Raw genomic sequence first — 25789 nt, 5'->3', positions numbered from 1 at the left:
AATTTGGATTGAAGAGGTGTGCCAACACACCCAACTTTTTTACATGGATACCCGGAAATGCAAAAGCAGGTCTGTCTGCTACCGTGGCGCATTCTCTATCTACTGCGCCATTCCCCCAGCCCCAGGAAATGTATTCTTCGATGAGTTTTCTCTCTAGCCATGTTTATGGCTGGCTCATATTCCCTCCCCCACCCGCCTGGGTGTATTAGTGGTGATTTATTTCCAATCGATAATGATTCAATTTATTTGCAGAAGTCCCTTATGTGACTCAGTTATGTCCGTCACATAAATAACTCATTGTGACCTGGCTGACTGGCTCTCATGGCGATATAATCTGCTTAACCCAATTACCAGATTGGTCATAGAGCCCAGAATGGTTAATGAAGAAAAATAGCTCCAATCTCTCTTCAGAAACAGATGCTGAGGAAGCAATAGAGAAAGTCAGAGTGCTCATAAAATCACATCATTGTGAGAACATTCAGAGAAGACAGTTGTATGATTTGAGTAGTGTTGATCAATGTTCAGATATATTTAAGAGGGAGATTCATTAGCTTAACGGAGGATGAAGAATTAACACAGCCCCTTTCAGACACTTTAACAAATACTTGTCTTGGGCTGGGGTCGGGGGAGGGGTGCATTAAATGGTCGAGTGTTTGTCGAGCATCCATGAAGCACTTGATTCGACCCCAGCAGCACATGAGTAAGCGTGCTGGTACATGTCTGTAGTCCTGGTACTCCGGAGGTGGCGACCGGAGGATCGTAAGTTCAGGGTGGACTTGGCTACTTGAAAGTTTAACAAAGCCAGTCTAGGATACCAGATACCGTCTCAAGAACAAAAATAAACAACAACAAACTTACTTTATTGAAGTGTTTCTTCTCCATCTAAACATGGTTGTGGGCTCATCTGTCTCAGTCTTTCCAGAGGGCTTGAGGTCACTGTGAGGTGAAGTGAGCATCGTGGACAGGACTCTTTCGCTGTATTACAACCGGGCTTTTGTTTCCTGAAGATCAGGGCACTAGGTGACCATCCAAACAGCACTTCTGCCAGACAGGCAGTAAGGCCACGAGGGGCACTTTCCTTCTGTCCACATAAAGGCTTTACATAAATGTCCTGTTTTCTTGTATTTCCTAATAGGACTGGACATGCTGGGTTACTGCCAAACTTTGAAATTATGAGAGCTGGGGCACCCTGGTGTCCGCTGAGGTCTTTCCAGTAAGTTTCTTCTCTCAGTTAGAGGTTGTGAAATGTCTCAGGAATCTCTAAATCTGGGTTGTTTACAACTGAGGAGTGGACTCCAAGGATATTTCTGGAAGGGTTGAAAGGGAGACCCCAGTGGCTGGAGTAATAAAAAAGGGAGAAGGGAGTGTGCGCATATTTGTCAAGTGTGTACAGTGCTGTCTTAGTTAGGGCTGTGAGGAAACACCATGACAGAAAAGGAAGCTGGAGAGGAAAGGGTTTATTTGGCTTACAAGGCCACAGCACTGTTCATCACTGAAGGAAGTCAGGACAGGAACTCACACAGGGCAGGATCCTGGAGGCAGGAGCTGATGCAGAGGCCATGGAGAAGTGCTGCTTCCTGGCTTGTTCTAATGGCTTGCTCAGCCTGCCTTCTTATAGAACTCAGGAACATCAGGGTGGGGATGGCCTTGCCCACCATGGGCTGGGCCCTTCCCCATCAATCACTAACTAAGAAAATGCCTTACAGCTGGAGCTTATGGAAGCATTTCCTCTACTGAGGTTCCTTCCTGTCAGATGATTCTAGCTTGTGTCAAGTTGACACACGACCAGCTCAGTTATGTTTGGTAGTGTGATAGATGCTTTAAAGGTAAGCTCTTTGCTTTTCTCCCAGTTCTGGGAGGATATCTGATCAGTTCTCACATTTCAAATTAGCGATTCGAGCAGTATCTTAATCAGTAAGGGGCAATCCCATTACCCAGACCCAGAGACTCTGCTCTCTGGCTTTCTTGACCGTTCTCCTGTTGATCGATTAAGTGGCATCTTGTCGCACCCAGGTTCCCCATATTCTGTAAGTCTCCGATGTTTTCCTATTGACAGAGCTACAATACATTATTAAAACAATAAATAAATAAAAATAAAAACCCTGGTAACCCTCAACACATTCTAAGAGCAGATAATGAGAATAAATTATACACATGCCTATAAAGAATATTATGCGCCGAAAAATAAATGTAATTACCACTTAATTATTTTTATGCTAGTGGTATTTAACCTTTAGCATACTAAATGGGTTTATGAAAAGTTACACAAAGAAACATAAATTAAGTCCTACTTATCTGTTTACATCAAGTAAGGAGGCATGCACACCTCAGGAAGCCTCTTACACGTAAGAGCCTGGACTCAGACTGCAGACAGCCTAGTATGAGTTTGATCCTTCTTACATCCTGGCTGTAAGAAGGTCCGGATGGAACTTGGTGCTATGAACCATGAGGGGCACTCGGTTTCATCTGCTGAAGCATTGGTGGGCTGATGTGTTGACATCTAGAACAGAACAGAATCCAGTGCAAGGTAAGCTCCTTTCTCTCAAATGTGCGGAAACCAGTCTCAAACCTACATACCCTAGCATGTTGCTCAGGGGCCCATGTTTTGCTGGTGTTGGGCTGGTGTGGACACCCATGTCTCCTGATTCTGATCCCAGAGCTTGACATTGGGAACTCAAACTGCCTTCCATTTACCCTGACTCCAACAAACAGAAAGTGCTCTTTCAGGGCGAATGCCCGTGGTCCACGGTCCAGAGAACTTCATCTTCCTGACGGTCCTCAGGTGGACTTGCTCCACCACCTGGCCAACTGTCACTGCCTCATGCGGCCATTCCTAGCCTGAAGGTCTCTGTGTTTTCTTCTACCCTTGCCTCTGCCTCTTTGCTTTCAATCCCGGGGATCAATCAACACCAAACTCAGGAGCATGAACATGTCAGGCAGGTATCCCACCATGGAGCTACAGCCAGGCCCCCAAATGCTTCTCATAGTTGTCTATGAGGCTAAACCTGTTTAGACTGGAAATTATTCACTGACGAAACACCTGCATGGACAATTTTTTTGTCTTCAATGGAAAGCAGGATTATATCAGTGCGGCCACATTAGCAGTTCCACATAAGGGATTAAGCCCCAATTCCAGGGCAGACCTGTGTGTGCTCAGTGTCCAAAGTGAAGGAGGTGAGATGGATCACTCAGCCCAGGTGAGGAGGACAGCTTAGCAAGAGAGGGGCTGTCTCTAAAGCTGTGCCCATTGTAAAGGAAGAAGTATGGTGAGATTCAGTAACACTTAGCCATCGCCACCCCTAGATCTGCCTACCAAGTAGTAGTTACCAGACTCCAGAGAGAGTAGCATAGGGCTTCCACAGGAGTCACACCTTCAGGAAGGAGAGTAATCCCCTCCCCATAGCAAATAAGCCTGAAGATTGGTGCCCAACCTTTCTTCTCACCCCCCTAGGTTTCCTGCTGGTTTCTCTTTTGGGTTACAGGTGACCTGCTCCGGCCTCTAGAGACCGTACATCACATCAGCTCAGCCAATCTGAAGGGCTAATAGAAGTAGCTTGAAAACCACATTCTGCCACACAGCATGTGCAGTCTAGCATCTTTCTGAAACCCCTAAGCTCAAGGATGCTGATGAGAGCTGTGCTTTGTTCTCGCACAGACATTTGGAAAATGGTTCTACACAAGAGAACTTGGTTTTGCCGGCTGTTTAAGTGTGGTGAAGCAGTAGGAGTCACTTTTTAAGAATCCTTTGGCTAGCCTGAAAGGTAAGAACCACTACCCTGAAGAGTACGACCTCCTCTACCAATTCTCTTGTATTCCACCCATTCGTTCAATTCATTCGTTTATTCATTCATTCATTCATTCATTCATTCGTTCATTCCACCAAGCCTTCTTTCCTAGTTAAGGTTACTATTGCTGGGATGAAATACCATGAGCAAAGGCAGATCAGGGTAGAAAAGGGTTTATTTCCCTCACAGTTCCATATAATAGTTCTTCATCAAAAGCAGTGAGGGCAGGAGCTGATGCAGAGGCCACAGAGGGGTGCTGCTTACTGGCTTGCTCACCATGGCTTCTTCAGTCTGCCTTCTTAAGAACCCAGGACCGCCATCCCAGTGCCAGCACCACCCACCACGGGCTGGGCCCTCCCCCACCAATCATTAGGCCTGCCTGCAGCCTGATCTCATAGAGGCGTTTTCTTAATTGAGGCTCTCTTCCCTTCAGATGACCCGAGCTTGTGTCAAGTTGATATGTAAGTCTGCAGTACACCTTCCTTTCTGGAGTATGTGCTACGAGAAACAGGAGGGGCTCTGGGGTATAAAAAAAAATGGTACCAGTCATTCCAGCATCTTGCAGCGGAGCAGAAAACACCGAGTTGCTGGAAAACAGTAATTTGATCTTGAGTTAGCCATGGGTTTTCCCCTGGAGATTTCTCCTTGGTGTTTCATTCTGAGAAGTTTCCTGGTTCTGGGCTTTGGGGGGAAAAACAGACCAGGACTTAGTAGCAATCACTCAAGTGGATGCCAGAGCAAAGAAACACACAGGGCATGCATGCATGGTCTGGGGAGTCTGCCCTCATCACAGAGCAGAATGAAATTGTTCCTGTAACAAAGCAAGAGCAATTTCTAGAAAGTGGCAGGGGGAGTGAGAGGTGGGGGAGGGAGCTTTGATTGATGATCTCTAAGAGGTTTCACAGGGGACCCGGGGAGAGAATTTTGAAAGCAGTTTCAGCCAGAAACACAAGCAGGAGAAAGATTATATTGCACGTCCGGGTATGTTATATACATTTGTGGGGTGTGTGTGTGTGTGTGTGTGTGTGTGTGTGTGTTTATAACTTCTCCCCTAAAAAAGCCCCCCTGAAAAATACCATTCATTGAGCCCATGGCAATCAGGAGTAGTTTTCAGACAGTCTGGAAACGGTATCTGTCAGGGATCAGGACCGGGTGGAGGAAAGGGATGTTAGGAATGAGGTAAGAGTCTGGTTGTTGCAGTCTTGAGGGTATGGGAAGGAAGCTCAGTCTTGCACGTGCAGAGGGATGTCTTGGGCAGAAGGGAAATCAGATTCACCGACTAACAAACGTTGGTGCCACTCAGTTCTTCAATTTCTGATTCGGATGTTTAAGTGAGAGTGTCACATTTTCTTCTTTTCTTCCCCTGAGCACCCATTCCAGACCTAGCCTCTCTCCCTTTGCCTAAGGCATGGTTTCTGTCTCACTTCTGACTGCCAGGCAGGAAATGTTCCTAGCCATGGGATAAGCCTCCCGTTTGAAGGGGGCGAGGAGGAGGTTGAGAAGAGGAAAAGAGAAACAAAGGAAGAAAAACACAAACTTTACTAGAGCAGCTGGCTGGAGCCACAAGCGCCAGGCAGGTTTCCAGTTTCCTAAAAGCAGGGATCCGTGGGCGTGGCCCTCAGTGTATGCTAATCTGTCCACTGTACTCTGTGGGCGTGGCTCTTAGTTATGCTAATCTGTGTGCCTTGTTTTGTGGGCGTGGCCCTCAGTGTATGCTAATCTGCCGCTGTACTCTGTGGGCGTGGCCCTCGGGCGGGAGGGGCCGTCCTAGCCGCAGAGCCTTGGGGCGCCGGACGCTCGGGGCCGCTGACCCGTTCCCGGAGCTGGTCCTCGTTGGTCCGGGTCTTTGTTCTGGGTCGGCGCGGGGACATGCGCCGCTGAGGATGGAGGTGGAGGACTCGGGCGGCGTGGTGCTGACCGCCTACCATTCGCACGCGCGCTCGCAACCGCAGGGCGCGGAGCCACGCTGCGCGTCCCGGGCCGGCCATCCGCTCAGCAGGTACGGAGCGGCACCGCCGGCCGCGCGCGCGCGCGTCGGGCGGGGCGGGAAGGGGGCAGCGCTTAGGCAAGTTTTTGTGGAGTTGATTACTGAGACTGCTCTTTGTATGGTCCTGATTGGAGGTGAGAAATGGCCTGGGCGCAAGTCTGTGTGTGGCTGGCTGAGGCTGGCGGGGTACTTGTAGTCTTGATGCAACTTTATGGAGAGTTAGACAAACAAACCATTTCTGTGGCTCTCACCAGGTACTGGAGAAGTTTTAAAATATTACCCCAAACCAAACACAAACAGAATGGAAAGAAAAAAAAAGTTCTCGCAGATACTCGGATTAACTATTTGGAGCTAAAGTTTCTATCAAAAGGAAACCTCCCCTGACATAACAATTTCTTTTCTACTGTAAATACCCTCAATTGTGTAAATACAGTGATGTCATCATTTGTTGAGTGCTGGTGTCGACTGTATGCAGCCAACGCAATTCCTGTTTACTTCTTTGGGTGACCATGTGCATTTAGTAAACCGAATGTCAGTTGGAACCAAAGATGGATGGACAGAAATATTCCAAATGTGAGGTGGTTTGTTCTCTGGCATATTTAGGGGAAATTTATTTGCTATCCACTTTGACTATATGGTTTTATTTATTTATTTTGAAGCCTACACTAATGGCACCTTACGTCACTGTTATTTTCAATTACTTGTTTTTCCTCACACTCTTAACTTTATGTGATTATAATTACTGCTGTTTCCCAATTTAATTGATCTGTGACTATGTCACAGAATATGCTTTGGACGGTATCCATGATGAACCAATCACATTGGCTCAGGAACTACACTGGTCTTAGCTAACAAAGAAATTATTGTTTCTTCCAGAGAGAGCAGGTTGAGTCAAATCTCATTTTAAAACAGACAGTGAGAGATGGACCAGTTTCCTCCGGCGGCAGGAGTCATGCACATCATTTAAATGCCGCTTGAAGACACTGACTCTCTTTGTGCTTTGCGTGTAATTCTTTTAGAAGAAATTACCATCTTGGACCACTGCAGCTTACACTATGAGTGACTAAATAGATGGGGATTGGATGCAAACCAACGCCGGTTTTCTAAATTCTTAAGTGGCTTGGGTGTAGCTGACTTCCTAGCAGCTGTTTGTGGACATCAGCCGGATAGCAGAAAGCAAATTGGAGAGAGACATTTTTTTTTTATTAGCTCAGCATGTGGTCTTGTGGAATGGTAAGGCACGAGAGTGGGAGAACTGACTGTTACCGTAGCCAGCCCTTTACCATAAACCAGTTGGGTCTAAGTTTGTAATGTTGCTGGCTGCCTTGCATTCCACAGGACCCTCTGTTTCTCCCTCCTCTGAGGCAGGGGCTGGGAGTATGCAGCCCTCCTTCCAGCCCTTCCCACAGCAGAATTATGAGAGGAAAGCTTAACTCCTTGGCCCTCAGTAGAAGCAGTGAAAAATAGAGGCTCCTATGTTTACTGGGAGCCAGGGGACACTACATCATCTATCATGTGTCTGATAAGAGAAATGATCAGACCCAGTTATTAACCTTTGACTTACTAGCTACTGATCAATTCTCCCCTTCAAGCCAAGAAACAAGGCGGTATTGTTGTGCTTTGGGAGGAAGCACCCCCTCCTTCACGACCATGCTTTCCTTAAACTTGCGTATGTATTTGGAGCCTACTTGTGGAGCAGTGAGCAGTCTGGCACTGGGAATGTGGCTCTGACTTCCCAAAGATTGTCATTCTTTAGCGCCTGCTAGCACAGATGGAAATCAAAGCTAAATGTCCCTCCTCCCTCCTCTTCTAGTACACCTAGTTTTGAGTTTGGGGGGGGTCTTATTTTTTTCCCACCAAAACATATCCCCCACTATTATATCCAAATACCAAAGGAGCATCTGGTATATTGTAATAGCGAAATAAATATTTCCTGAGGAAATTAATGGATTCCTACTAAGATTTACAAAGAGGCCAAGATAAAATGGCAGGATTTTAAGAGCCAAATGCAGCCTGTCACCACAGACTGTGTTAGTAACCCAGCAAGCATTGGAAACACAGGGATGAATGGGATGTTCTTCCTGCCATGAAAATGTGGGCAGGCCCACAGAATTGTCAGCAAAATGATGAGACAATAGAACCTCTGGAAGGAAAGAAGCAGCACATTTTCTAATATAAGAATGTTCAGGTATAACCGGAATTAAGAATGGGGGTGGGGGGCATAGCAGCTGGGGACCACACTGCTGCCTGCCAACACTATTCGAAGCTGAGGAAGAGTCATGGTTGCTCATTGTGCCGGCCCTGGGAGCCCCTGTTTGCCACACTCTTTCTGCTACATCTCTGCAGTGAAGTCAGCTGTCCACTAAAATCTCTTTGGGGCCAGCCATTTGTTTATTTAATGTTGTTACGAAAGCAGCAAAATATGCCTGTCAGGCCAGGCTTGGGGAAAGAGTGTCAGACCTTGAGTGTGACCACCCTGTTTCAAGTGAGTGACTTGAGCTGCTTAGAACATAGACCAACTTGAAAGAGATGGTGTAAGTGCTCATTGATGGTGATGATGGTGTCCTGGGGTGAAGTAGACATTTTTGGTACTGGGTTCCCTATGAGAGAGAAGTGGGGGGGTGGGGGTGGGGGAGGAAGTAATCAGGACCCAGACAACCTTGCCCAAACAAAAGGGATCCATTTAAATATCTGAGTTTTCCAGCTCCCACCTCAGACTTTGGAAGAGTTCAGGAAATCACTTGTTCTTACCTTGTTGGATGCATGGATGGATGGATGGATGGATGGATGGATGGATGGATGGATTACAACTACATATGGGATATCATAAGTAAGACGACCTCCAACCTCAGAAGTACATGCACTTTAATGGGACTTCTGGGTCCCTAAAAGACCCTGCAGTCAGGGATGGCTGGCAACACGTCTTCTCCAGATTTCAGTAGCAAACAATATCAATATTTGATGTAGATAAGCAGTTTGTGGTATTTAATATGTGGACCATCCTTTGTTTTGTTCTAAGAAGGTCAGTGTAAACAAGGTGCTGGTGAATACGACAAGTTCCTATTTCTTGGAATTTGTCTGGGGTGTTTGGGGCATTTGAAATAGCACTGTGTTTCCATTTGAACCCTTCTGTGTTTCCTTCAGGATTCTCGTTGTTTGTTGTTGTCTGTGATTGCTGCCATTATGTCCCTTGACTCTTTACTGGGCATAGCCTGGGTAGACTTGATTCTTATGATAGTTTTCTCATGGAACGTTTGTCTTTTATGATCTCCTTAGGAATTGATTTAAAAGACTCTAAAGTCTTTGTTTGCTCTGACTTCTCAGAAGGCAAGCGCCTGTCCCACAGAATCTCCGTCTATTTTCCTGGGGCCAGTAGATGAGATTCTGCAAGTGTCTGATCTATGAAAAATCAACGTTGAACTTAGCTTCAGAACCATGAAAGGCCCAAGCTGATTCTGAGAACCCTGGGAATGTTGACAGACATCCAAAATACTTTCACGTATAAAGAGGTTTAGCCAACCGTGATGCTTGTTGCGTGAGTTTTCAAGAATTTCCTAGGTTGTATGAAGACATTTTCGTGTGTGTGTGTGTGTGTGTGTGTGTGTGTGTGTGTGTGTTGATTATTTCTAGTCATACAATCAACGTCCAGAGAAACAACAAAAACAGAGTAGGAGACAAAACATCTCTTTCTCAAAAGCCAGTGGAGCCTAAGCCGGGGTCCCCATGGTCTCCCCTCTGCAGCTCAGGTTATGGCTTTGTGAAAGAGACGTTGGATTTCAACATCACAACCACTTTTTATAATGAAAACACTTAGATAAAAGAGATCTGATGACGATTGGGAAGTAAATATTTTGGGTAAAGCTAAACTTAGCAATTGTTAATGATCTATTGGGGGGGTACTTTTCTGGGTTGAAATCAGTTTAAAAGATAGGCGCTTCAACAGGTCGACGCTTGTTAAAATGACACGCATGTGAGCCAATGTGAGTTTAAGCTTACACAAAGGACAGCTGATTCGAGGGGAATCATGGGCTGCTCCTTCTAGAAGGTTCAGAAGCAGTAATGGAAACGGAGCTCTTAGATGAGGGTAGGTATTTAGAGGTCACTTTTACATTGTAGTTGAAAGCAGAGGTCTCTGGTTTCTTTCATGGACTCCCTGCTGAATGGCGTCACCTCCATATGTGGAGCTGCTGCTAAACATCTGGTGCATTTCCTTTGATGCTATCATTAGGCTAAACATTTGGCCAGTTGCTCTATCCACTTTTAACCTGCTCCTTTCCCCAGATCCTTAATCCCCAGTGTAAATACAAATACTCAGGAAGTTTAGAGTGATCTGGAAGTGTCTTTTACCCCCTCGATGTCTTGTTTTCATGATGTGCAGTTACATCATGCTCAAGCCAGGATTGCCCATGGGCTCTCCTCTGCAGTCCAGTCCAGGACTCACCTTCACCCAGATTCCTTCAATGTTAGCGCGTTACAAAACCAGCATTGCAACGGTCAAAACGGAAGAAAATGACCGAGGCATACGGCAGCGAACTAACCTACACATTCTATTCTTGTTTCGCTACTTAATTGTCTGGTTATATAGCTGAATCCAAGATCCCACAGGGATCTTGACTACGTCCCCCAAGGGTCCTCTCAGCTGTGGTAATCTGTCTTTGATGACCCTGGCAACTTGATGGTGAGTTTATAGGAAGTTGCTTATAGTGAGTTACTCCAATCTGTTCTTCTGAATTCAGTGAGAGTATGAGAAAGTTCTGACAATGGACCATCTTGTTAGGTCCATGATACTAGGCTGTCCTAATGAGGTTGGTGTTGGTCACTTGGGTCTATGACACTAGGCTGTCCTAAGGAGGTTGATGAGGCTAAGATGGTGTTGCTAGGCTCCCATACCACAGAGTCACCATTTTCCCCTTTGCAATGAGTCTTCTCCCCTCACCCCCCCCCGGCCGGAAATACTTTATGTAAGTATCTTTTCTTTCCAAACTATCATGTACTGATTTTAGCATCTGTCTATAGATCACAGAGCAAAAATTATTACCAGGATGTTTTGAGGATGGTTCTTATTTTCTTGTTTTATCTTGATTTGCTTAATTATGTTCCATGAAGTAATATATTCCCCATTTTTTCTAAATTTATAACTCTTATGTTCACTTCTTCACACTGATACCAATATAAATAGACATCAGTGTTCATGTAATGAAATGATTTAGCTTTACCGGGCTTGACTTCATGAGGATATTAGGAAAATTTTTCTAAGTTTTCAAGTTATCTTTATTTTTTGGAGGCGAAGTTTTACTGAAGCTTTGAGAGGACAAAAATATCACAGAGTTGCTAGATTAAATGCTTTGTGAGAGACGGTGGTCATTAATCTCATCTCTTTATTTCTTAGAAGTTTCTAGACACCTGGGGGACCTTTCCTGAGATGCTACCTGAATGTCTGCAAATCTATTTTAACCCAAGTAAACATTGCAATTTACGTATAATCAAAACTTCTTTTCCCTCTCCTCAAGCCAAGCAGATTACTTTTGGAGTAATTGCCACGGTCTTATTTCCCAACCATATGGTCTCCAGCTATCGGCTGCAGCTGGGAATAAAAGGCAGATGTTAGGTACAGAAGCGAAAGAGGAATGCTTCTTAGAAGGAAGTTTCACGATTAAATCCTGCCCATTTAAGAATTTGAATTTGTTTTTAAATATCTTTATGTGAAAATACCAAGTCAGTCACATCCTTAAATAGTGTGGCAATGAACCTTTTCTTGATTGTTCAAACAAACAACAAAAACCCAAACCAACCAACCAAATAGACAAAACCAGAAACCAACAAACAAAAAAATGAGGGCCAGAAAGATTGCTCAGAGGGTAAAGGTGCTCCCTACCAAACCTGATAACTTGATTCAGTCCCCAGGAGCCTCATGATGAAAGGACAGAAATGACTTCTGCAGGTTGTCATTTGACCTCGGTATGCATGCAATGGGACATGAATGTGTACACGCACGCACGCACGCACGCAGGCATGCAGAAAGTAAAATCAAGTAAGTAAGTGATGTTGACTGAGATGAGATGCAACAGTTTAGAGAATACATATTAGGATGCATATGTTACTAAAAAGTTTCCTATATTCATATACTGTTTCATTTTTCTATAATTTAAATAACAATAATGTTAATAATTATTATTCTTTAAAACTGTTTTCCTATGTAGCTTTGGGTAGCCTGGAAGGCCCTGTGTAACCCAGGCTAGTTTTGAACCTCTGCCAAGTGCTAGAATTATAGGCAGGGACCCCCACACCAGGCTGATGACGGTTTATTGTTCATAGTTTTTCCACATGCCAAAGAGCAAAATTAGATCCATATCTCTCACTGCACAAAATTGTATTCAGACAGGATTAAAAACCTTGATGCCAACTGAGAACACTGGTTTGTTACCAGAAGATGTAGAGAAAGCACAATGGGGCAGAGTTTCTGCAAGACCCCAGTAGCACGGAAAATGGCCACAGGATTGTTAAGTGTATTACATGCAATTCAAAAGCTTCTTTCTGCACACAAGACTGGACAGACAGCAGAGTGAACAGACAGCCCAGAGAATGGGAGCAAACCTTTACTAGCTATACTCCAGACAGGAGTTAACAACTAGAATGCATAAAGAACGACAAAACTTAAACTCCCAAACTCGCAGTCAACAAATGGGTGGATGAACAGAGTAAACAGGTCTCAGAAGAAGAAACACAAATGCCCAGTAACTATTTTAAGGAGTTTAGGATCCTTAGCTGTCATGGAAAGGAAAATTAAAATCACTGAAATTTCATCCCATCCAGAAAACAAATGATGACAGGTGGTGGAGAGGAGCAGTTACCTCTGCCCCACAATTCCCTGGAGGTGTCAGTAGCTCAGCCACTGAGGAAACTAATGTGGAGGCTTCTCCCAAGGTGAAAAATAGAACTACTCTGTGGTGGAGGCCACACTATGGTGCACCTCTGTCACTCCTGGACAGCAAAAGGACCCCATGCCCTATCACAGAGACACATGCATATCTGTGTGTATTACAGATCACAATAGCAAGGACACGAACCCAGCCTGATGAGCGGATACTGAAGACGTGGAATGTATTCCAGGGCGGAATTCTGTTCAGTTCTAAGGACAAGTAAACTAACATAATTTTCAGGAAAATGCATGAAGCTAGAAAAGGTCACACTCAAGAAGGTGACCCACGCTCAGAAAGGCAAACAGTATGTTTTCTCTCCTATACAGATGATATGTGCGTGTGTTCCTGTGGAAGTGTGGGCAGAGGTCAGGAGACCAGAAAGGGCCCATGAGATGGAGAAAAAAAATAAGGTGGCTTTACTGGTGAGGGGGAGGGCAGCTGGATGCACATGGTATGAATGTTAATGGAAAAGTGGAAGGCCACGGACAAGTTGAGCTGGAGAATCAACCAAACTAGTATCTGAGAATGGCTGGAGGAAACCCGTTACTTTGTATGGCAAGGAAACCTGTTACCTTGTATGGGAGGAAACCTGTTACCTTGTATGGGAGGAAACCTGTTACTTTGTATGGTGAGAAAACCTGTTACCTTGTATGGTGAGGAAACCTGTTACTTTGTATGGTGAGGAAACCTGTTACCTTGTATGGTGAGGAAACCTGTTACTTTGTACACCGATTAAAACATAACTTAAAAGGGACGTGGGTTATGGCACATCCTTTGGGTACCCCCTGTGTTCTACCACAGTGAAGGACTGTTACAGACGAACTGTCTAACAGCTGTCCAGTGCCAGGTTTCCAAGGGTGGGGGAAGCACACTAAGCCTCATTTAGAGGAACAGCTGGGAGTGTCATGTTACACTGCAAAAAAAAAAAAAAAAAAAAAAAAAAAAAAATCAGCGGAGGAAGCCTGTGCATTCTTCGAAATCCCTCCAATGACTGGACGATGACCGCACACAAACAACTCAGAGGGCAGGAAGGAGAAACTGCAAAGCAAAGATAAAGGAATTTTTAAGCCATGGAACAAGTAGGACTTATCTAAGCCATTTTAGCCCTTCTGGGTTGTGGCACCCATTATCTTTTATGTAGAAAGATAAATCTTTATATCTGCTGTGAACTTTGTGGGGAGTCACAGGATTTTCTCCCCTCCCCCCACATTTATAATGTATAGAGACAAGAATTCATTTGAAGAAGTTTTTTCTTTGTTCTTCATCTGTGAAAATCAACGCAGAGAATGCCAATCAATGCCTTAAAAAATGTATCTATGTTTCTACAAAAGCTACCCATGAAGTTATGTGGGTTTCTTCATTGTTTTGCTTGTCCTCCTCCCTGTCCCCTTCCTCTTCCTCCTCCCCTTCCTCCTCCTTCTCCCCTCCCTCTTCTTTCTCCCCTTCCCCCTCCTCCTCTTCTTCTTCCTCCTCCCTTCCCTCCTTCCCTTCCTCCTTCTCCTCTCCTTCCTCCTCCCCTTCTTCCTCCCCTTTCTCCTTCTCCCCTTCTTCCTCCACTCCTCCTCCCCCTCCCACTCTTCTCCAAGGCTGGCCTCACTCACAAGCCTCTTGATTCATTCTCACTGGTGCTAGGACTGCAGGCTTTTGCACCATGTGAGAAATCTGACAGATGCTAAAAAGAGATATTAAACTTAAAAAAAAAATGATAACATGCTAGCAAGGTAGTGCCTTTAATCCCAGCACTCTGGAGACAGAATAGTCTAATCTCTGAGTTCGAGGCCAGCTCTGATCTACAGAGCAAGTTCCAGCAATCAGTGCCACACAGTGAGACTGTTTCTAACTTCAAAATTCCACAGTAACATGTCCTGCCTCACCTTCACAGCTAGACTCTAAACATTCAATCTCACACAGTAGGCCAACTTACTGTTTAAGTGGTCGGCATCCAAGCTATATTTAAGGAGCAATAAATACAAAAGAAAAGAAAGCACATGCAGCTAAAGAAACGAAGCCAGACTTATTTTCTGGAAGTTTCTCTGATGGTAGTAATTGGAGCAGCTCTTACTTCTCACAATCTTAGCCCGCTGCACTGATGAGCTTTCATCGATTAGTCACGCACCAGCCAGGCCTCACCAAGAGCTTACTCTGGGGCTAACACCGGGCTAAGGGCTTGACACACAAGTCTCATTTAATCCTTAGGACAGTCCTGTGACACGGCAACTCCGGTACAGAGAAGTCACCTCAGACCACACACAGCAAAACTCCGCCTCATCTTGCTCCAAAGCTTGTTCCTTCAACTTGTTATTGCAATCCTATGCTACTGATTAATGCACTATGTGTATGTCATTTTTCCAACTCAGTTTGCTGATGGGCCATTGAGAGCAGCTCATAAATGGAAGATGTTATAAATGTTCGGCTTTGATTTAAATGTTCATTTTGGCATGCATTTTAGTGTGAGTGTGTGTGTGTGTATGTGTGTGTGTGTGTGTGTGTGTGGGCACGCACAGGCACATGGAGTGTGCATGCCTGTGTGTATGCATGTTTGAATGAGTGTGGACAATGTGTAAGGGTGCAGGTGCCACAGATTATTGTCATGTGTCCTCCTTGGTGATTCTACACCTTATATATTGAGGTGGAGTTTCTCACTTGAATCCCAAGATTCACCAATTTGACTAGCCAGCCAGTGTGCTCAGAGATTCTACCTTTATCTGCTGAGCCCTGGGATTAAAAGTGGGTTAACACACACACATACACACACAGAACACATTCACATGCACGCACACACACATACACTCTCGCATCTCACTCTCTTACAGGTACACATACGTACATGCATCGCACACACATACACATGTACATGCACACACACATGTGCATGCACACACACAACACATTCATATGCACAACACACACACACACACACACACACACACCATTTTCAATGGGGATCTAAACTCCAGTCTTCATGCTTGCATGGAGAGCTCTTTACCCACTGAGCAACCTGCCCCAAACCTGTTTTAATTGGATAAACATGCAGTTAAGTGTGAGTGGATATAAATCAGGTTTGGAAACTTTTTTATCCTGAAGGCCAGTAACAGAAGCTGCTGCCCTCCCCTAAAAGCTAGGCTGTTCACCTTAGTGTAGTCATGTTTAGGTAGCGATATTTAGGCAAATTCTTTCTAGAAGACATTAAAACACTGACCAAGCATTGGCAACATGGAATCTTGTGGATCCCTTCTCTCCCTTTCCCCAGGGGAAGGAGTGTGAGTGCTTTCTAGTCTTTAGGCCTTAGGCATGCGTTCATAGACCATAGAGCTCACATGTTTTCTTTTTAGTTTGTTAACTAATTGCCTTAGTACTAAAATAGGTTTTTGTGGCTAAAATTAAACCACATTTTTAATTCAATCTTTTTGTTAAGGCTTACAAGAAGTCTTGGTAAAGTGGAGAAGCTACACTTGTGTGAAATTCTTATCTAATACCAAGTCAGGTTTTCACCTCTTCCTGACTGAAGCTATGAAGAAATCTTTACTAGCCTTCCATCATATCTTCCACCAGACGCTTCACAAGATCTCCCACCGAGATCCCCACCAGATCCCTTGTGAGTTATTCCACCAGATTCCTCCCCAGTTCCTCTACCAGATCCTCACCAGACCCTTTACCAGATCCTCCACCAGATCCTCTACCAGATATCTCACCAGATCCTCACCGGATCCCTTGCCAGTTCCTCCACCAGATTCCTAACCAGATCCTCACCAGATCCTTTACCAGATCCCTCACAAGATCCCTCTATTGAAGCTTTTGAAGATTTTTTCCTCTCACAACTCCTTTTTCTTGTCAGAAATTTTTATACAAGTCTGAATATATTGATAGATAAAATAGGCATGCCAATCAAACATAATCAATCACAAAAATATTTTTAAACAATTATTTGGCATATAAGTATTACCAGGTTAAATTAAAAGCAAATCTGCATGCTAGTGAGATATATGTGATTATTTTTATGTAAGTAATGTTGACTGAATAATTGATATTGCAGGATGTAGAGTCAAATAAAACTTTGATTTTATAACTATAAGTTCTGAAAATACCTCATTGCCTAAAAACATAGTATAAAGTGGCAGAACTGTGCTTAGGGCTATGTCAAAATTGTTAGAAATTTTGCTCAAACCAAAATTTATTAGTTTTTAAATGAAACTTAAAGCAGCCAACTCAAATAACAATTTTATTAATTTTTAATTTGAAAATAGTTTTTATATAACATGTTCTGAACACACTTTTCCTCTGTCATTCTCCTCTAAGATTCCATTTCAACGCCATGCCTTCTTTCTTTCTCTCAAGGTAACAGACAAAAAACAAACAACAAAGCAAAGCAAAAACAAGCAAAAACCAGAATAAAAAAACGAACAAACTGACAAAAAAGAAAAAGAAAAAGAAGCTAAGAAAGACCCACGAGAAACACATACACACTCAGATATACACACTCATATATACACACTCAGACATACACACTCAAATATACACACTCAGACATACACACTGAAATATACACACTCAGATATACACACTTGGATAGATATTCACACTCAGATATACACACTTGGATAGATATTCACACTCAGATATACACACTTGGATAGATATATATACTCAGATATACACACTCAGACATGCACACTCAAATATACACACTCAGATATACACACTTGGATAGATATACACACTCAGATATACACACTTGGATAGATATATACACTCAGATATACACACTTGGATAGATATATATACTCAGATATACACACTCAGATATACACACTCAGATATACACACTTGGATAGATATACATACTCAGATATACATGCTTGGATAGATATACACACTCAGATATACACACTTGGATAGATATACACACTCAGATATACATGCTTGGATAGATATACACACTCAGATATACACACTCAGATATACACAGCTATTTATTCACACTAAGATATACAGACTTGGTATACACACTCAGATATACACACTCAGATAGATATACACACTCAGATATACACAGATATACACACTCTCAAACAAAACCCATAAAAACTCAAAACTGGAAACCATAATATATAAGCAAAAACTAATTTTTCAACAAATGAGGTTTAAAAATATGCCCAGACAGAGAACTATGAGATGAGATATTTTGCAGAAATACCTTTGAGTTCATATTGTTTGACCATCAGCTGCTATGCATGGGACCTCCTCTGAAGTCCCCTCTGGTTTGTATAACCAGCGAGACTTCCTTGAAGAAAATAATTTTTCCTCTGAGAGGGGTTAGTAATTAGAGACAGCTTCTGGGTTGGGGGCGGGAGCTCGTGTCCACTTCCCCTCTCAGTGGTGGGACCTCATCTATTTTGGACCTGTGCAGGCTCTGTCCATGCCGCCACCATTTCCGAGTTCATGCGTGTGTCAGTCTTGCTGTGTCTAGAGGCCTCGTGTCCTTGATGGTATTTATCATACTCTTTGGACTTTAGAATCCCTACATCTCCTCTAATGCATAGTTCCCTGAGCCCTGAGGGAACAGATTTGATGGAGACATCCCATTTAGGTCTGATTTTTGCGAGGTCTCTGCCTCTCTGCATATTGCCCGGTTGTGCGTCTCTGGTAGTTCCCATCTGCTGCGGGCGAAATTCTCTTTGATGATGGCTGAGTGAGACTGATCTATAGGAATCGCAGGATGTCATTAGGAGTCATCTTATGGCTATGTGCCTTAAGCAGAATAACAGTACTTTGTTTTCTCCTAGGTCCGTGGCCCATCTTGTCTTAGATTCTTGGCCACCCAAGCTGTGACAAGCATGGGTTCCATCTCATGGAGTGGGCCTACAATCCGATCAGATAGTGGTTGGTTGCGCCCACAATGTATGTGCCACCATTGCACCAGCATATCAGACAGACAGGTCACCACTGTAAATGGAGGGGTTTGTAGCTGGGTGTAGCTTTCACCTCTGATAATGTGATGGGTAACGACCTTTTCCTGTTCTTCAGGCTGCTGTTTGCCCAAGTGATGGTATTCTTTGCCTTACAGGAACTTTTCAGTCTCATGAGGTCCCATTTATTAACTGTTCCTCTTAGTGCCCGTGCTGCTGTTCTTTGGTTCAGAAAGTCTTCTCCTGTTCCAGTGAGTTCAAGGCTACCCCACCACGTTCTCTTCTATCAGGTTCAGAGCATCTGGGTTTATGTTGATGGCTTTGATCTATTAGGAGTTGACCTTTGTGCAGGGTGATCTTTGGGTCTATTTGCAGTCTTCTACATGCTAACTTCCAGTAGACCTGTACCGTTTATTGAAGATGCTTTCTTTTTCTTTCCCAGTGTGTATTTCTGGCTTCTATACCCCAAATCAGGTGTCCATAAGGGTATAGATTTCTGTCCGGGTCTTCAGTTCAATTCCATGGATGAACATGTTTGGTTTTTCACGTCACTACCATATTATGTTTATGACTCTAGTTCTGAGACTGCGGATAGTGATATCTCAAGCAGTTCTTTTATTATGTAGGATTCGAACAGCATTTTTTAGAATCGAACATTCTAAAATAACACAAGCCAAAGGTGTGATACGTGTTGGAGAATGGCAGTAGGAAAATAATTTAAGTAGGAAATTAAGTTTCCCCTACTTAAATCATCAGTTTTTTTATAAATGGAAAAACTTGCGTGTACAGTAAAAGTGCCAAAATTCCTGTCCTCAGTCTCAGACCTGAGCCAAGGTGTTTTAGTCGGTGGTCATTGGCATTATGTGTCATACCAACATGAGCAGCATAGAGGGACACAATAGGAGACCCCACTGCCACAAACACCTGTGGTTCACCGTGTGTGTGATTCTAAATTAATTATTGGTTATAGTATATCCCGAAATGTTTTTACTATTGCTGGCTTTTTTTTTACCCATTCAGTTATTTTACCCCTTGTAAGTTTGAGGATCTGGGTTCTCAGCTCTGACTTTACGAAGCTCTGTTGTGTCCCAGATCCTTGTGGGCATTCCACATAATTTTGAGAGAACATCTTGAGTTCCAGATACCCAGGAAGCTGAAAATCACCTGAGTCCAGGAATTTGAGGCCATCCAGGCAACTCAGGAATACCTGGTTTATAACAGCAGTGAGAGGGGAGGGTGTGGTAGTGTTTCCCTTCGTCTGCCTGTGCTGTGAGCTTATTAAGCACAACCGTTATCCATCACCGATCCTTGCACGCTAAGGATGCTGACCTCAGATGGCCTTCCAAGACTCCCATGTAGAAACTGGAACTCTTGGTCTAGCTTCGACTCTTCTGGGGAAGCCAGATTCACATTCGCCTCCAGGCTCTGACTGCCTGTGTCTATTTTCCAGGGCACCGAGTTTGATAACATTTAGTTCTGATGACAGCAGAGGCCCCTGATTGGACAGTTTGTTAGCTGCAAGTAAACAGTGGTGTGGACTTTCCTGCTAACTGCCAGCTCTTAGGAGGCGGCATTCCCTGCACTTAGCCAGCCTGGGACTTCTGAGTATCTTGATGACAGAAACTAAGCTTCCTGTGACCAGTCAGGGGAGACTGGAGCCTGTAAGGCAGAAGCTCAGAGAGGCAAGGTGGGGAAGGATGCCTTTACTTGGGGCTTCTGTGCAATAACAACCCCATCGAGCTGTGCTCTGTGTCCTTTGCTCGCTGGTCAGCTTCTCCTATCACCAGAGCATTCACTCAGGCCCCTAATGTGGTCTGCAGTGCTCAGTCAGGCCAAGAGCCAGTACCACAAGGAGGGAAAATGGGCTCCTTGCTGGGAAACACCAAGGTTTAAAAGGAGGCAGTATCTGTGACAATGTCATTTCCTCAGTTTCCTCTCCGGTGCTGGGGCCGACTCCCCGGGTATGTTATCTCCTCCAGTGTAACTCAGAGTTGGAAAACAGACTCATGACGTTTCGTTGGCATCTGAAAGAAAAACACTCGCTGACCTCAGTGGAGCAGCCGAGCAGTTAACGGAGGGAAAAGAGCTGACTGAAAATTTCCACACATGCAGCTTTGGAAACCCGAGCTCTGATGCCCTGGCCCTGGAATTTTTAGCCTAAATCCCATTTATTCTTCATTTGTACCATCTCTGGAATTGCAAGGTCTACTTGGAGAGTGTTTTCTGCCAAGTCCACATTGTGGTTAGTTTCAGAAAGCCCCACACTGGAGGACGAGCCCTCATCCAGCTGCTGGCAGTGTCTAATTGAGGGGGGAGCTGGCCATGTACTGTGTGTACATGTGTTTGAAGCTGTGTCATGCTCTGTGAGGCTCTGAGTCAGGGCCAGCTAAAACAACATGACTCACTGTTTATAAGAAGCCCCGCTGTGGCACATTCTGATTAGACCGATCCTAAACGAACGTGATACTCCCCGGATGCCGGTGTTTCAGAAAGTTCTTGCTATGCAAGGTGACACTTCAGCACCTGTTCAGGGAAATGCTTTGCCGTTCAGGAACACTAACCTTCAGCTAACCAAATCCTACCCAGGCTGCCCACCCCTTTCACTGTCTCTCCTGACCCTGCTCAAAACCAATTTTGCTCATTGCTCTCTTAATCTGGTTTCAGAGCAATTGGGTTGAAATCTATAAAATTAAAATTGCAACTTCCTGGCTGTTTTCTCTTCCTGCAGCCCGGTGAGCTCCCAGTCTCTATTCCTCTGGACTATAAAATACGACTTTGAAGTAGACCACGAAGGGGTGGACAGATGGTGTAGGTGGTTGATGCAGTCGTTCAGGTGGAGAGGTCCTGCAGGTTACGTGGCTGTGAATGAAGTGGGGACGTCCGCAAAGACGTTTGTATAATTGGGTGGCTCTGCAAAGGACATTAGGAAGCGTGACTTGTGTTCTGTCTGGGAGTACTGAGTAAGATTAGACATTCTGGGTGTTGAATAAATGTTGGTTGGGGCAGCACTGGGTTTCACAGGTGGCGTTTAGTCCTGTAGGCTGGTGAGACCGAGAGTCTTGGATGCCCACCGGATGGTCAGATTTGGAAAGTTTTGAGAAGGATTTGCTCATGAGAGACGATAGTGTCGGGGACAGTCCCATCTGGACTTGGCAGGATTGGGTGGGAGAGAAGAGTCCTAAAGACAGCAGTTGATGGAACCTGAAGAGTTTTGCTAGCTAGGGGATGGGAGGAGGTGGGCAGGGCCTGAAAGCCATGACAATGACCAGGAGGGCAGGGACATGTGGAAGCCAATGCCATCCATCAATAGCATCAACAGTGGTGAAATGTTGAGTAATGGTGACAATGGGGACTCATTCATGGGCTATTTTTAGTGTGATGAAAACTTGGCTGCTGTGAGTTTCACGGAGTCACTGAGGCAGAAGCCAGTCTCACATGGGGATGGGGGGTGGAGGGTGGGGGTGGGGAGTGGGATGGGTAGGGGGAACTGAGTACAGCTGTGGGGGCGGCAGGCAACTGGATCGTGCAGAGGAGCCTTGAGAAGGGCAAGTGAGAGATGCAGCAGAGCAAAGGAGACATCTTTAGTTGTTCATTTGTTTCCCATAACTCTTTATTTATGTATTTGCTTCTGTGTTACTGTTAGGACTGTTTAATCACGCATAGGAATGGGATTCACTTTGGCATTTTATGCATGTATTCTGCATTGATCATCTCTGCATTTCAACTTCTACTTTCTGTCCTCCTCTGGTCTTCCCTAGCCTTAAAGAAGGGAACTTAAAGACAAAACAAAACAAAACAAAACAAAAACAAATGACCCAAAGAACCAAAAATCTGACTAAAGCCAAGAAAGAAACCTAGCATTTCTAAAGTACATTTCTCCTCCATTTAAATCCTTGGATAGCACATATTGTGGTTTGGGTGTGGTTTGAGAGGGAGCACCAAGCTTTATATTTTGGAGGCTTGGTCCCCTTCGCTTGTCCCCAGTGATAGTGAAAAGAGGAAGATATTTTAGAGGCAGGGCCTAGAAGAAGGCATTGAAGATACGGCTACAACGTTCTCAGGAGGATTGATGACGTGGTTCTCAAAGGACTGCTCGTTCTCTCTGGCATAAGCTGTTATAGAGCAGGGCTGTTCTCCATGCTCGGCCCCTTCTGTATGCAGTCAGCTCCCTTTTCTTGGCATTGACATGCTCTGGCACAGCTGTCAAGCCCTCATGAGCATCTGACTCCTTGCAATTTGGACTTCCCACCCTCCAGAGGCATGGGCCAGCCAAACCTCTGTAGTTTAGAGCAGCCAGCTTCCTTCTGAAGATGTAGCTCCATGGGTGAAGTGCGTACCTGACGTGAATGAATTTGGTCTCCAGCACGGGGCAGAACCAAGCATGGTGGCTCACGCTTGTAAGCCCAGCAACCTGGGAGGCAGAGGCAAGAAGATCAGACCTTCGAGAACACTCCCGCAACGAAGCTACAAAACCGGGATCGGAGGGACACAAAAGACACTGGGAGACTACATTTTCATTTTCCAAATGAAGCTTTGTTAGCACCAGCACCATTTACAGTCTTCACTGCAGGATCCTTAACTTTGTCTCTCTCCTCCATCGTCAGAGACTGGACTTGCTCGAGCCTCAGCCAATGGCTGCTTCCTGAGCACAGTGAAACTGAAGCGTAGAAGTCGGGCCTCTTAATGAGACACTCTTGGGCACATCTTCTGAACTCGGAGTATGTCTTCCTCTATAGTTTCCCCCCGGAGTCGGTATATTAACCTTTATTTATAAGATAACACAAGGTCTTGATAAAATGCTTGTCTACTGAAGAACAAAGGGTAGAAGCCCACACTGGTAGCAGTTGTCATAATAGTGTCTTGCCCCCGAGACAGGGTGCACTGTGGGTGGTTATGTCGTCCAGGTTGCCTATCTCTACCATTTCATTAAAACAGTAAAATTTGCCTCAGGGTCATTTCATTCATTAAGACAAGAAACATTTAAATCCTGATATTTGCAACAAGAAAACTGAATTTTAAAAATAATTTTGAGCTTCTGTATGCCGTAGGAGATGTGAGATATTGAATGCTGTGGCTACAGATAACGGTTAGGAACTATCGGTAAATGAGAATGGTTAAACCCGTTGAGAGTCAGTTACTGTAGCATTCAATGTTGGAGCCTTGGGAGGGCAGGATTTGCCTTTCATTTCAGGATCTTAAGTGTTGGGCTAATGGCCCTGAGTGGACGTTTACCATCAGAACAATGAATGAATGAGTGAGTGAATGAATGTGTGTGAGGGGATGGGGCAGAGAATGTGTAAGTTGCTCGGGAAGAACTCAGGTTGGTGAGAGAGGAGTTAAGGAGGCTCCACAGAGGATCTGATGGCACAGGGAAGTCCTGACAGGAGGGTGTGGGAGTTTAAGTAGGAAGAGCACTGTGGCAGATGCATTAAAGAACAGGGCACCGTGTTGGTGAACAGAGCCACAGTGGCTGGGAATGCTGGTCCTTCCTATCTGAGACAGGGGCAAAGGGCAGGAGGCATTTAACCCTGTGATCTGAGACAAGGGACTGAGGGAGGGGAAGGGGAATTTACTGTGCACTTTGGATAAAAGAGGGTCACAGTAAGGTCAGCAGTGTGCCTCCTGTCTTCCCTGGATAGCAAAGAGGTTCCATTAGCTGACCTCTGGGTCCCCACTAACACTTACATCCTGTTTCCTTATGATTAGGCTGGGGATTGTGGTAATTCAGTAATTGTAGAATTTTAACCAAAACATGACTGTAGACCTGCACTAATTTTATAATAATACCTTTCTCTCTCTAATTTAACTTTGTCGATTTGCTTATCTGATTGGCCTCTCATGTTCTTACCCAGCAAGTGGTTTATGATGTTCCATGACTCTGACAAAGTTTGGTTGACTTTACTCAAGCAGCACAACTTCGAGTGCTGTGTCGGAAAGACTTGTGTGCACAAGCTTCTCCCACCAAACACATCTACCCAAGAAGCAGGACTGATATTGATGGTTTTCATAAGTTAAGATCTTAATTAATAGGAGTGTTGTGTATTATTTAATGGCATAATAATAATAATAATAATAATAATAATAATATTATTATTATTATTATTATTGTTCAAAGCTAAGGAGAGGATTCGCTAATAACCTCTTCTTGAAAGATAAATTACATTAATATTGTCTGTAGTAGTCTCAATACTTTATAAAGTATAATTTAATTATATTTAATCTAGTTAAAATTATTTAATTTGCATCCTATTTTGGTATAAGATTAGGATGAATTTAATGCAGTTCACACAGAAATGTCCAAGAACATAAGAGGATATTGTTCGATTATTTCCTCTTTAATAGCCTAGTAGAGCACATGTATATGCAACTTATGAAATAAATCATTTTACTTCCCCTTCATTTTGTCCTTTTCTTGGGTGTCCCCTTCCCATATACTGGGTCTTCGTGTTGATACTTGATGAAAGTATAAGAATATGCCTGTGAAGATAATAGGTAGAGAGTCTTGAAAGGAAGTCCCCACCTCCATGAACCTTGTCCCGTTTACATCTTCTCTTCTAATCTGGACAAGAGGAAATCACTTACTGGTAATGGTCCCAACACCTCCAGGACTTTTGAGATAATACCTGGAAACTAAACCATTTGTTTAGTTACATCAGTCCTCCCTTTTGAAAGCGTTATTCTTTGATAATTTTATGCAGTGTGTTTAGGTCATATTTACCTGTCTCTTACCCTCTAAATCCTTCTGGATCAGAACCATAAGGAATAAGAAGGAAGGATACAGTCTGATGATTTGGGGCCCGTGTGATTACATTCAAAATAACACAGCCGACTTCCTCTAGCCTCCATGTTTCTCTCCTATCCCCACCCCTTGCCAGGCAGCATGCCTCTGCCATCTATCTCCGTGGATTAGCTTGGCCTGTTGTACAGAGACTATTATATTCTGCATTACTTTGTGTCCGGCTTCCTTTATTCATCAAAGTCTCTGAACCTTGAACATAATGCTGTGTCAGAAGCTGAAAGGGGTGGTAATGATGTCCGCAAACCATTTGCTGCTTTTATTCAATTATTGTTTCTAACTGTCATCCAGCTAAGGAGGATGGCATCCTGCAAGGAAACATGTTTGGGCCAGCACCCACCACAGGGTCAGAGCATCGAACTCATGCACCCTTTCAGGATGCTGAATCATGAGAT

General features: G+C 44.2%; 1 protein-coding gene across 1 annotated transcript in view; it reads left to right on the top strand.

The window, feature by feature from the left end:
* The first annotated feature begins 5668 nt into the window (after positions 1 to 5668).
* Arhgap28 (Rho GTPase activating protein 28) overlaps positions 5669 to 25789 on the top strand; it is a 164577-nt gene continuing 144456 nt past the window's right edge. Inside the window, exon 1 of the mRNA XM_032899643.1 lies at positions 5669 to 5784. Within this exon, the coding sequence (XP_032755534.1) occupies positions 5669 to 5784 (116 nt within the window). The remainder of the gene's footprint in view (positions 5785 to 25789) is intronic.

Source organism: Rattus rattus, chromosome 4, assembly GCF_011064425.1.
Source record: "Rattus rattus isolate New Zealand chromosome 4, Rrattus_CSIRO_v1, whole genome shotgun sequence".
Taxonomy (NCBI): Eukaryota; Metazoa; Chordata; class Mammalia; order Rodentia; family Muridae; genus Rattus; species Rattus rattus.
This window is presented reverse-complemented; position numbering and strand designations above follow the sequence as displayed.